At 46.5% G+C, this 12,226-nt stretch overlaps 1 protein-coding gene across 1 annotated transcript in view; it reads left to right on the forward strand.

The window, feature by feature from the left end:
* Positions 1 to 11,243, forward strand: part of ZDHHC12 (zDHHC palmitoyltransferase 12) — a 35,167-nt gene extending 23,924 nt beyond the window's left edge. The window contains exons 3-5 of the mRNA XM_078646572.1: positions 1,069 to 1,158; positions 8,360 to 8,526; positions 10,275 to 11,243. Of these exons, the coding sequence (XP_078502698.1) occupies positions 1,069 to 1,158; positions 8,360 to 8,526; positions 10,275 to 10,590 (573 nt within the window). The 3' untranslated portion in view covers positions 10,591 to 11,243. The remainder of the gene's footprint in view (positions 1 to 1,068; positions 1,159 to 8,359; positions 8,527 to 10,274) is intronic.
* Positions 11,244 to 12,226: the final 983 nt, after the last annotated feature.

The following is a 12,226-nucleotide window of genomic DNA, read 5'->3' on the forward strand; positions in this document are numbered from 1 at the left end:
GGACGGTGAGACCCTCTGATAATGATGATGACAGGCATGGGTGGGCTCTCAGTATAATGGCGGTGAGACGGTGAGACCCTCTGATAATGATGATGACAGGCATGGGTGGGCTCTCAGTATAATGGCGGTGGGATGGTGAGACCCTCTGATGATAATGATGATGATGACAGGCATGGGTGGGCTCTCAGTATAATGGCGGTGGGACGGTGAGACCCTCTGATGATAATGATGATGATGACAGGCATGGGTGGGCTCTCAGTATAATGGCGGTGGGATGGTGAGACCCTCTGATGATAATGATGATGACAGGCATGGGTGGGCTCTCAGTATAATGGCGGTGGGACGGTGAGACCCTCTGATGATGATGATGACAGGCATGGGTGGGCTCTCAGTATAATGGCGGTGGGACGGTGAGACCCTCTGATAATGATGATGACAGGCATGGGTGGGCTCTCAGTATAATGGCGGTGGGATGGTGAGACCCTCTGATGATAATGATGATGATGACAGGCATGGGTGGGCTCTCAGTATAATGGCGGTGGGACGGTGAGACCCTCTGATGATAATGATGATGATGACAGGCATGGGTGGGCTCTCAGTATAATGGCGGTGGGATGGTGAGACCCTCTGATGATAATGATGATGACAGGCATGGGTGGGCTCTCAGTATAATGGCGGTGGGACGGTGAGACCCTCTGATGATGATGATGACAGGCATGGGTGGGCTCTCAGTATAATGGCGGTGGGACGGTGAGACCCTCTGATAATGATGATGATGACAGGCATGGGTGGGCTCTCAGTATAATGGCGGTGGGATGGTGAGACCCTCTGATAATGATGATGACAGGCATGGGTGGGCTCTCAGTATAATGGCGGTGGGACGGTGAGACCCTCTGATGATGATGATGATGACAGGCAAGGGTGAGCTGTTAGTATACTGGTGGTGGGACGTTGAGGCCATTTGAATGATGATGGCAAGGAGGCGGTAGACAAACGACTGGATAAAGAGGCCACTTTCTGTTGCACAGCCTACTGATCTATCCTCATTCTTCATGTACTTTTTTCTAGAATTTGGTGTACAATAATATTCAAGAGGACTTGACCAAACAGCCTTCAAAACCATTGCACCTCCGTCGGTGTGGATACTGCCTGCTGCAGGTAGCTATGATTCCCCAACTTGAGCCTACTTCTTGAAACCTGGGATAGTTCTGTAAGCACGCAGGCCTAGGTACGTGACTGCTCTGTACTCCTACCTGCACAGACCTGTTCCCAGAAGTATTCTTGCATGAGTTCCTTTAACAGTACTTTTTTTTAAATGTGCATACTATGTTAATTATGAGGCGATGGCAGAGTCTGACCCATCCTTGCACTAGGCGTCATTTGGCACATTGTTAAAAATTCCCAAGGCGGCTTCATGTCCTTCTGTCCTCAGCCACAAATTCACCATTAGCTATGGGTGTGGCTTGCCTCCTGGGGTCAATCTACTGAGATGGACCTGCTGGGCAACACGCCTGAACCTGCTACTCGCCCACTGATGTTAACGTTCATGAGAATGACAAACGTGACCAATAGCCCAGCTTGAAGGTCTCTCTTGGTGACTTGTTCCCCTCTGAGCCAGAGACCACAGCTGGTTGTACTTGCCTCTCAAAACCGCAGCACCACTTAAGCCAAAACACGCTGAAGTCCTAATAACAGTCGTGCACTGATTGCATTTGTAACTGAACTGGGAACTAGGGAAGCAGTTTTGAAAAGTAGATGCCTTTAGAAATCCTTAATAGTACATGTAAAAATAACAAAACCCCTCCAGGTCTTCCTCCCTATCTAGAAATTTCACTTGTGTGCCCTGTGTTAAAACAATGGCCTGAATTGCTCAAGTGCCTAACGAGAGGCGTTTTGAGACTGTTCCGAAACTATTCTAGCTGAAAAATCTACTTTCCTACGGTAACGCTGTGTCGAGTGGATACTCTAGCTAACTGTAGATTCCTCACCTTGTGAAAATGCCCATGCACCAGCATGGATATGTAGATTTTTCTCAGCAATCCCTTGTGTGTTGTTAACTGGCGTTTGACACCTTGTTGGGTCTGTCCTGCTCTGGATGTGATGTGGGGCTCTTACACGAGAGCCACCTCCTCGCACTAATGCTTTTTTCTTCTGACATCCATCCGCGCCTTCGAACGCAGATCCCTTAGTGATCAGATTGTGCCAGTGTGCAGGTTTTTTAGGTGGAACCTTGGTGTTATCATGATTGTGGTCTAGATCAGTCAATTCCACAGAATGGGGAGAAGGGTGGGTCGATGAGGATTCTGCGGGCAGCTATAGTATCCACCAGAAAGAGTGTTACCGAAGATGAGTAACTTTTTCTTCTGCTGGCTACTTCTAATGGCAGATTCATCACCTTGTAGGTAGATACCAAAACAGTACCAGTTGTTGGGTCTGTGGAGCAGTTTAGACTAGGAAAATCTGCAGAGACCAGGGCAAAGTGGCTCTCCCACTGGCCCGAGCTATCCAGCAGTGGACTGACGCCCATGTAGCAGCCTGGCAACTGTCGAAGACTGGCACACAGCGCCCCAGTGCAGTGGTAGCAGCCTTTGCTGTGGTGAAACAAGCACAAAGACCGTGTTGGGTGTGTTTCTTGGCCGGTCCATAACAGATCTTGATACAAAAGAAATTCCTCTGGAGATGGTCTCTTTCTGTAAGGCTTTCTCCCTTTTTTGCCCCAGAGAAATCCATGAAGAGCTCGTCCTCCAAGCGATCTTCTCTGGTGCGATCGGTGTAGAAGGTAAGAGCTCTCTTGGGATGAAGTCTTACATCCTATTTAGATGGATGAGGTGGGTGCGAAGTAAGATAGCATGGTGATAGACTGCCCTATATGCAAAGGCATGACAGCCTTTGAGAGAGGCCGCACTGCTCAGAGAAGCAGCTTGTCTGGAAAGAAGGTGATCCAAGATGGCTGAACAGACAGTGCTTGTAACTCACTCATGCGATGAGCTGACATGAACTTTATGAGGACTTTGTCTTCAGTGTAAGGAGGTGTCGAGAACAGCTGTGCATTGGCTCACATGGGGCACACATGAGGAAAGTAAGGACCAAATTAAGGTCCCAATGCTGCATCACAAATGGTGTTGGCAGGAACATATTGGTCAGCCCTTTCATAAAACACATTGCACCAGGTGATTGAAATCAAGATGGGTGATCAGTGAATGCAGGAAGGCATAAATGACAGATAAATAACCTTTAACTGTTGCCATAGCAAGGCCTAGTTGAGGTAGAGGAAGGCAGAAGAACAGTATTTCAGAGAACTGTGGCTGTAGTGGGTTGGATATTTCAGGAGGAAACACCAGCCAACAAACATCTTACTGTGTTCTGCGTAAACTGTTTAAGGGAAGGGGTGCCTGACTGCCAAGTCGACACCTACTTACAGAACTGAGCTAGAGAGGCAGAGGCTGGAAGGTACAGAAGCCCCAAAGCTCCAATCTAAGCAAAAGACATCTCTAAGCAGGAGCTGCCTTCTGAACTTCAACACGCCAAAACTTTGACTCTGTGCGACCTCGGTGATAGTGAAAAGATCTAGTCAGGTTTTCCCCTTTCCTGGGAGATGCTTTGGGCCATCTCCACATGTAGCCGCTATTTGTGATCTGCTAGGCCCTGTTGGTTGATTTTGTCTGCACTAGTACTATGGTCCCCATCCCTTCCAGGTGTGCTCCTCAACCCAGAGCCCGCATATGCCACCTGGCCGGGTTGACAAGCAGGACGCAGGAGGCCAATTGTCTAAGAAGAAGTCTGAGTCCCCTTCCTTGAGGACCTGGACTGAGGTTGAAACATCTGGATCAAAGCCTGAATGTCATACTCTCTGATCCGGAAGAAGGTCCGGTAACGCACTGTATCCTCCATGGCTTCTATGAAGGGGGTCCTCTGCGAATTAGTCAGGTGACTTAGGCACGTTTATCTATAACTGGCATCTATCTGGAAAAAATGTAAATGTATGTATACTTGTAAAGCGCACTGTTACCCCATCTCAGGGCGTCCTGGCGCTGTATACCGCTGGGGAACCCGTCCTTGCTTTCCCTGTGAGATGGTCCCTCCTGGGCACCCCCAAGGTGAAGCCAGGCATCCCCAGCGCTGATAGGGCCGTTGTGGAGATTAAGCAAGCTATTGCCCAGAGTTGCAGAGTGGGACCCATGGTTAGCTTAGGCACCTAGGCGAGAATTATCGAGTCCGCGGACATTGACCCAAGACCCTGCCGCGTCGGGAATTGAACCCTGGTCCCGGGCCGACCTCTGCTTTAGGGTCTGCCGCTTCTAACCAGTGAGCCACACCACTCCACGAAAACCCCTGTTGTTCAACCGATCCTCAAGAAGGAGAATGCCGATCCTGCAATCCTGCACATTTTCAGACCTATCTCCCTTCTGCCAGCAGCAGCTAAGATTCTTGAAAAAGAAGTGCAGAAACAACTATCCAAGTTTTTTAATCCAATAAATTACTCCATAACTCTCAGTCTGGATTCAGAGCGGGATACAGCACTGAGACAGCTCTACTCGAAGTAGCAGAAACTGTCCAGGAGACAATGGATAAGGGGAACTATGCAATGCTGGTGCTATTGGACCTGTCGGCGGCATTCAACACAGTGTCCCATAAGATCCTCTTAGAAAGCTGGGAGTGATAGGGACCACCTTAGCCTGGTTCAGCTCCTTCCTTGAAGGCCGCTCCCAGAGAATTTAATTGCATCCATGCACTTCCACTTCTCGCCCCTTTATCTGTGGAGCCCGACCCTTTTTAATGTCTACTTTGCCCATTCGCCCCTTTAGTAAACAACACAGTGTCGAGGTTATCTCATATGCCGATGACACGCGGCTTGTGTTTTCTTTCCAACATTGCTCTGAGAACGCATTTTCAAACTTTAGGCAGTGTCTTATGGACTTATGGATTTCAGCATGGATGACAGCTAATTGCCTAAAGTTGAATACGAATAAAAGAGAAGTACTGTTGTTTAATCCGTGCTCCACTCTCCGCTACACCCGACCTCTGGTTGCCCGCAGAGCTCAATCCCCTCCCAGTTCTGTCTGCAAGGAATCTGGGTTTCAAACTGGATACCAACTTGTCATGCAAGACCCAAATAGGCCATGTCTCGTCGTCCTGTTTTTGGAAGATGAAGGCACTACGGAGATTCCTTCACTTCCTACCTATGGACTGCAGGAAAACAATAGCCAAGGCGTTGATCACGTCACAGCTTGACTACGCAAACAGTCTGTATTTAGGTCTGCCAGCCTACCTGTTCAGGAAACTGCAAATTGTGCAGAACGCGGCAGCCAGGCTTATCAGAATCGCTGAGGCATCACATTTCCCCTCATCTACGTAGCCTCCATTGGCTGCCTGGAAGAAGGAGAGCTGAATTCAAGGCACTGACGCTGGCCTACAGGGCACTCAACGATATCGGCACTCAATACCTAAAGAAGAGAGTCCGTAAATACGTTTAGTCTAGAACCCTAAGATCAAACCATCTTGAACCCCTGGCCACCCCATGTTTTTCAAGGTCCAGAATAGGAGGACGGTCCTTCTCCATCAAAACCGCGACCATGTTGACCTCCATGCCTGAAGACATCAGAAAGGCCAAATCGGAACCCATCTTCCGGAAGGCTTTGAAGACCTGGCTCTTCAGCGTCCCTTAGCATCCTGTGGCTCGATAACTCTAACTCACCCTCACCTTCTTCTGACTCTGCTAGCGCCGGGACACCTCAGTTGGGCGTTGCTGCGTGCTTTAAAAAAATAAACAAAAAAATTATGAACCCAAGCAATATTCGGATGTTTGCTGTCGTCTGTTGGTTGCCAATGCCTGAGCCGATCCCACCCTCAACAGCCAGCCATCGATGTAGAAGACTGGTTTGCTCCAACTCCAAAGGTATGCTGCCATCAGTTTGCGAACACCCGAAGGCCCCCCGTGAAGCCAAAAAGGAGCATGGCAACTGAATATACTCATGGTCCATGTTGAACTGAAAGTAGCAACTGCTGGCCCACAAGATGGGAACATGGAAATGGTTGTCCTGTAGGTCCAGCGCTACCATCTGGGTTTTGGGATTCAGGACAATTGGAACCCGGGCCAACATCAGGATCTTGAATTTGTCCTTCAGTAGAAAGAAATGTAGTGGTCGAAAATCTAAAATAAGACTAAGGCATCCACCCTTCTTCAGTACAAAGAAATAACTGGAGTAACCTCAAGTTCAGGTTTCAGAGGCTAGGATTCTCTGCTTCTTTTACCAAAAGAGCCTAAACCTCCTGCAGTAGGTGGTCCCCCGAAAGCCACTCTGAAGGCCCCCCGCCCCCTCTTCCATAAGGTGGAAGAGGCGTCGGGATAGTAAGGAATTGCACAGTGTATCCTTGTTGAACCTTTTGCAGAACCCTCTTGTGTTTGTATTTATGTAGCGCACTTCTACCCAGAGGTCTTGTAGCGCTGTATTCATACCGCTGTGGAACCCATCCTGGCTTTCCTGTGAGGTGTCCACTCCTGGGCACCCCCAAGGTGGAGGCCAGGCATCCTTAGCGTTGTGGGGGCCGTTGTGGAGATTAAGCAAGCTATTGCCAGAGTCACAGAGTGGGACCCATGATTAGAATAGGCACCGAGGCGATAATTATCAGGTCCGGGGAAATTGAGTCCAAGACCCGCCGAGGTGGGAATTGAACCCTGGTCCCGGGCCAGACCTCTGCATCAGGGTCTGCCGCTCTAACCATTGAGCCACACATCTCTTGTTGAATGTTCTGGTTTGCCACCAGTGGAGAAAATGGCTGATCCTCGTGTGCCGCTCCTTGTAAACTAAAGCGGCTTGGAGGATGCTGCTGGAGTACAGGGACTGGGAAGTTTATCGCCCCTCTAGGTCCGGGCGCTTTCGGTTGGATCGCCCACCCTGTAAGGACTGCGGCACCTACCCAGCCAACTGCTGAAGCTCCTCTCCTAACTATGATCTGAAACCTGGCGATTTTACAGGATCTGATTGTCGGGTTTATCTTATGTTTTGAAAACCAGGAGGAGGCTCAGAGACGCATAGTCGATCTTAAGATAAAACATCACGGCTGCAAATGTGTCGGCTATTGGTTATATATATGCAGAACTATAAAAACAGCTCATATAATAAGCGATGATGTTACTGCAGCATCCATACTAAAAACAATAAGATGTCAGCCTAGACAGTGAGTGGACATCATGCTAACCTTTCTAACCATGAATGAAGAAACCTCACACGTTCTATAATGAAAAGAAACAAAAGGAGTCTGAGAACAAGTGATGAAACTAGAAGAGTGAAGCGAGACAAATGATTGAAAAAGTAGAATCTGAAAAAGAATGGTCAGTGTTCGCGACATCCCCAGAATAACTCCAGAACTAAACCGTAAACATGGCTGGTCCAAGTGTTCCTACAGCTACTGGTTGAACGTTTCTAAATTTTTTCATAATCAATCACACACTATCATATTGAAATAAAAAAAGGTTCCTGCTTTAAAAAACACTGTGATGACAACAGGAACGTCCGACGGACAAAGAACGTAGCGCTAAGTAGTGATACATTGGATTTTATAAACAAACACTACAGAGTGACTCAGACCGTAACCTATATTATTTATTCGCCATGCCAGAAGGTGACAGCATATCTATATCATTGTCCGATATGTAAACGATAAGAATGATTTCAGGAAGAAGGCTGCACACGAGAATAGAGTTGCACAAGGTATGGTCACTTAGATGGTCTTTCGCTAACTGACCTGGATTAATTCAGAGAACATTTGCACTGAGGCAAGTGGTTCTGTTATTCATTTATTATTTTAGAAAACACCATTGATCAAGTACTGAGTTATGCCTATGCATTAGGTGTTTTTCTCACTTTAAGATATTTTGTGATTTCTTTGTGATTGTTCTTTAGGTACATGCCTTACTTAGCTCTGAAAGAAGCACACTTAGCGTCATTACCACGCAAAGAATGTATGGTCATGGAATACTGTCAAGCTAGTGGTGTGTGAATGTTTTTAAAGATTGAAAAATAACTACAAAATGTCTTGAAACATTTTCAAATGCAAGTTTTTTTTTAGCTTATTGGTGGAAAATCTATCACAATTCCTCCAAAATATTCTTCACAAGACCACGGTGTTATGTGGGCGAGTGCGTGATGGAATTCAAGTAGATGCACTTGGTTCACATTGGGGCAGTTTGTAAAGGTGCTATAGTATCGAGGCGCTTCATTACGTTACTGAAGAACTCGTGACCATGAAAACAAATGACTAGGTTTGAACCTCAAGGGCGCATTATTAAAACTCTAATGTTTGGTCTGTGCTAGGTAATGTCAAGTGTCTCTACATGTCCTTTCATCTCTTCTAACAGCAGCCGATGCGGGCCCGGCACTGCCAGTCCTGCCAGCACTGTGTACGCCGCTTTGACCACCACTGCCCATGGATTCAGAACTGTGTGGGTGAGAGGAATCACCCCCTCTTCATCCTGTACCTGGCCGTGCAGCTGATGGCATTGCTCTGGGCTCTGCAGATAGCCTGGTGAGTGTAGCCTGGAGACAGGTGGCCTCTCAGAGAGGGGTTGCTAGGGAGCCTCTGATTTGCTTTTAGCCAGCCTTACTCCTCAGTTTATATCCATAAAAGAAAAGTTGTCTGCATCTTCCTCTTCCTCCTCCTCCACAACCTCAGCCGCGTCCTCTACTCTCTTCACTACCACCACATCATTCACATGATGAACCAGGAGACATTACGCCACAGGGGTCTCCACGGTCTTCTACTGATGATGGGCGGGATGATTCTTATCCACAGCCCACATATCCTTGGGATAATTAAGATATTGATCCCTCGGGTAACACTGACCCAGATCTCTATCTGGCCCAATCATCACCCCTGAGAATGCTCATTCTTATCAAGACCTCATTGCTAGAGCAGCAGCATATCACCAGGTCCTATTACACCAAGACCCAATCAAGAGTGCCTGGCGCTCCAATGGTCTCAATCACAAGGTCAGCTACAAGATCTAGTGTTGGTAGACAGCCGCACACATCACTCTCTGCAGTGTTGCAACACACAAAAGCTATCAATGGGGCGGCCACTCCTTGAACCTTTTTCCCTGATCAGTCTTACACCGGATGCATCCCTTACAGGCTAGGGCGCTCACCTACAGGATCTCACAGTTCAGGGTCTCTGGGAAACCAAACACCAGGGTCTCCACATCAGCTACCTTGAGTTCAAGCTGTTCACCTAGCATTTAAAGCATTTCTAACTCACCTGGCAGGCAGTTGCCTTGGTCCTGTCGGACAACATGACAGCCATGTATTATTTACAAAAACAGGGGTAGACACACCCACTACAGAAATCACGCCTATCTCTGACGATTTGGCGTTGGGCAATACATCATAACACCCACCTGCTAGCCAAACACCTCCCAGGGATGGACAACCACTGCGCCAACCTTCTCAGCAGGATGTGGCAACTAGTCCACGAGTGGGAACTCCACCCCCAAGTTCACCTCCCATACTTCCACAAGTGGTGGTTTCCACAGATAGACTTGTTCGCAACTTCAAACAATCCAAAATGCCCAAACCTCGCCACAAAGTTCCCACACCCACTATAATGTATGGATGAATTGATCAAGGATTTTGCCGATGCTTCCCGCCTCTCCCTCTTCTTCTGTTTGTGGTTTAGAAGCTCAGGCAAATGTCTCTCACCCTCGTTCTAGAATTTCCCACTTAGGCTCGCCAACCATGGTTCACTACACTACTCAAACTCTCTGTAGTTCCCCACGAGAAGCTTCCCCTCAATCCGGACCTTCTCACTCAAAACCATGGAGAAAACAGGCACCCGAAACCAGGGGAGCTTAACTTTGCGATTTGGCTCCTGAGGTCATAGAATTAGTTTACCTTAATCTCCCACCTGCATGTATGACCATTCTTAAAGAAGCTGGTAGGCCTACAACTAGAGCATGTTACTTAGTAAAGTGAAAAAGATTTGTCTTCTACTGTCGTAGTAAACACATTGATCCATTTGATGTGACTGGGCAAAACATTGTTTGCTACCTTCTTCATTTACAGCCCTCAGGCCTGGATTACACTTCCATATGTCTGCATTTAGCTGCAGCTATTGGCAACACTTAAGTTTGTTCAAAGTACCAGTTATCGAGGCGTTTATGGAAGGCTTTAAAAGAGTAATTTCAAGACTAGGAAGGGTAGCTGAATAGGGTGGGTATCAAATGCACATTAATGACTGTATGTAGAGGTCTGACATCTCTCCTTTACTTTGCTTTTCAGGTCCGGTTTCCAAGGAAAGGAGACTACGCAGGACTGGTTGCGCCACAATGCTATCTTGCTTGCGGCCTTCATTACCGTTGTTATTTCCACAATAGTGATGATACTTCTGCTGGGCTCACAACTGTATTTGATCTCGTGCAATGTGACCACCTGGGAGTTCATGTCCCATCACCGGATCTCGTACCTGAAGTACTATGACGTGGACTCCAACCCCTTCGACAAGGGTGTGCCCTGCAACCTGTGGGACTTCTTCTGTCGCTGTCACTCTGTCCTCTGGGAGAGTATCTACTTCCAGGATAGGAAGGGCCTTGTGTGAGCTCTCCGCATCCTCTTGAAGGACAGAAGGGGATCTGTCTGACAACATATTTGTGTCACCTCTGGGCTCTTCCAGGACAGCAGGGGCTTGTGTGAGCACTCAGCATCCTCTTCAAGGACAGAAGGGGATGTTTCTAACTGTCGACATCTCAATGTCTGCTCTGGGCTCTACCAGGGAGAAAGTGGGCCTCTGTAAACAGTTAAGTTTATGACAAAGACAGAATTTGTAGGCTTATGCAACTTATGTCAGAAACATAAGTTGCATCTTTTTATTATACTAGGGGATCCTTCTCACACATATTTTAACAATGCAAAATGTAACTGCACCTCCGTTGTTCTAATCAACTCCGGGGGATCCTCCAATAAAATGGCAAAAATGGCGTAAAGTTTATGAAAGATATGCCAGAGTTTGTGGATCCTCCCTAAGTGCAGAGAGAAAAACGGCTTTGCTATTACATTGCCTGGGTTCAGAAGGTCAAGAGGTTTTTGACCATCTTCCGGATTTTGATGATCATAACCTCAATGAATATGAAATATGCATTACTAAGCTTGATAAACACTATTTACCTAAAGTTAGTACAATTCTTGAAAGATACCACTTTGGTTGCAGGTCACAGTTGGATGATGAAACTGTTGAAAATTATGTAACCAGTCTCAGAACGTTTACAAAAAGATGGGATTATTAAAGAAGTGGAGGGAACTTGTTGGCTTGCTCCGGTGGTCACCGCGAAAATAGCTGATGGCTCTCTTCGGCTCTCTTCGGTTATGTGTGGACCTTAGAGAGTTAAATAAAAATGTTGTGCTTGATAAATATCCCCTTCCCAAAATTGCTGATATGCTGATGCTTTTAAAAGTGGCAAAGGTTTTTAGCACTATAGACTTCAAATCTGCGTACCATCAGATCAGATTAGATGAGGATTCAAAGGACTTGACAGCTTTCGTAACCCCTTTTGGCACATTTTGTTTTTGTAGGCAACCTTTTGCTTTGGTTTCGGCAGCCTCAGTTTTCCAGAGAGCATTAGAAACTGTTCTAAAGGGGCTACATGGGGTAAGAGTATATCAAGATGATATCTTAATATTTGGTGAGGATGACAAGGAACATGCATTGAGGCTGATGTGTGTTTTGAGTAAGTTAAATTAATTTGGATTAATAGTCAAAATTGAGAAGTGCATATTTAAAAGAAAGTCTATTGATTATTTAGGACATACGATTGGGGAAAATGGTGTTTCACAAAAGGAAAACTTGGTTGTTGCAATACTAAATAACAAAATATGCCTTCTCCTAATAACAAAGAAGAATTGTTAAGCTTTTTAGGAATGGCTGAATTTTATAGTATATTCATTCAAAACTTAGCTTCAGTGTGTGTTTCTATGCGAGCTCTGTTACACAGAGGTCAAGAGTTTGTTTGGGATGAAAAATGTGAACGTGAGTTTTGCTTTCTAAAAGAAAGATTACGTTTGGCACCCAAATTGAGCAGCTTTGATCCTGAAAAGAAATCTTTGTTAATAACCGATGCTAGTATGAAAGGCTTAGGAGCAGTTCTTTTACAAAAAAACAATGGACATGAAGAGGTCATACTATAGTTTAAGAGGAGCTGAGACTTGCTACTCACTGATTGAAAGAGAAGCTCTTGCTG

Source organism: Lissotriton helveticus, chromosome 5_2, assembly GCF_964261635.1.
Source record: "Lissotriton helveticus chromosome 5_2, aLisHel1.1, whole genome shotgun sequence".
Classification (NCBI taxonomy): Eukaryota; Metazoa; Chordata; class Amphibia; order Caudata; family Salamandridae; genus Lissotriton; species Lissotriton helveticus.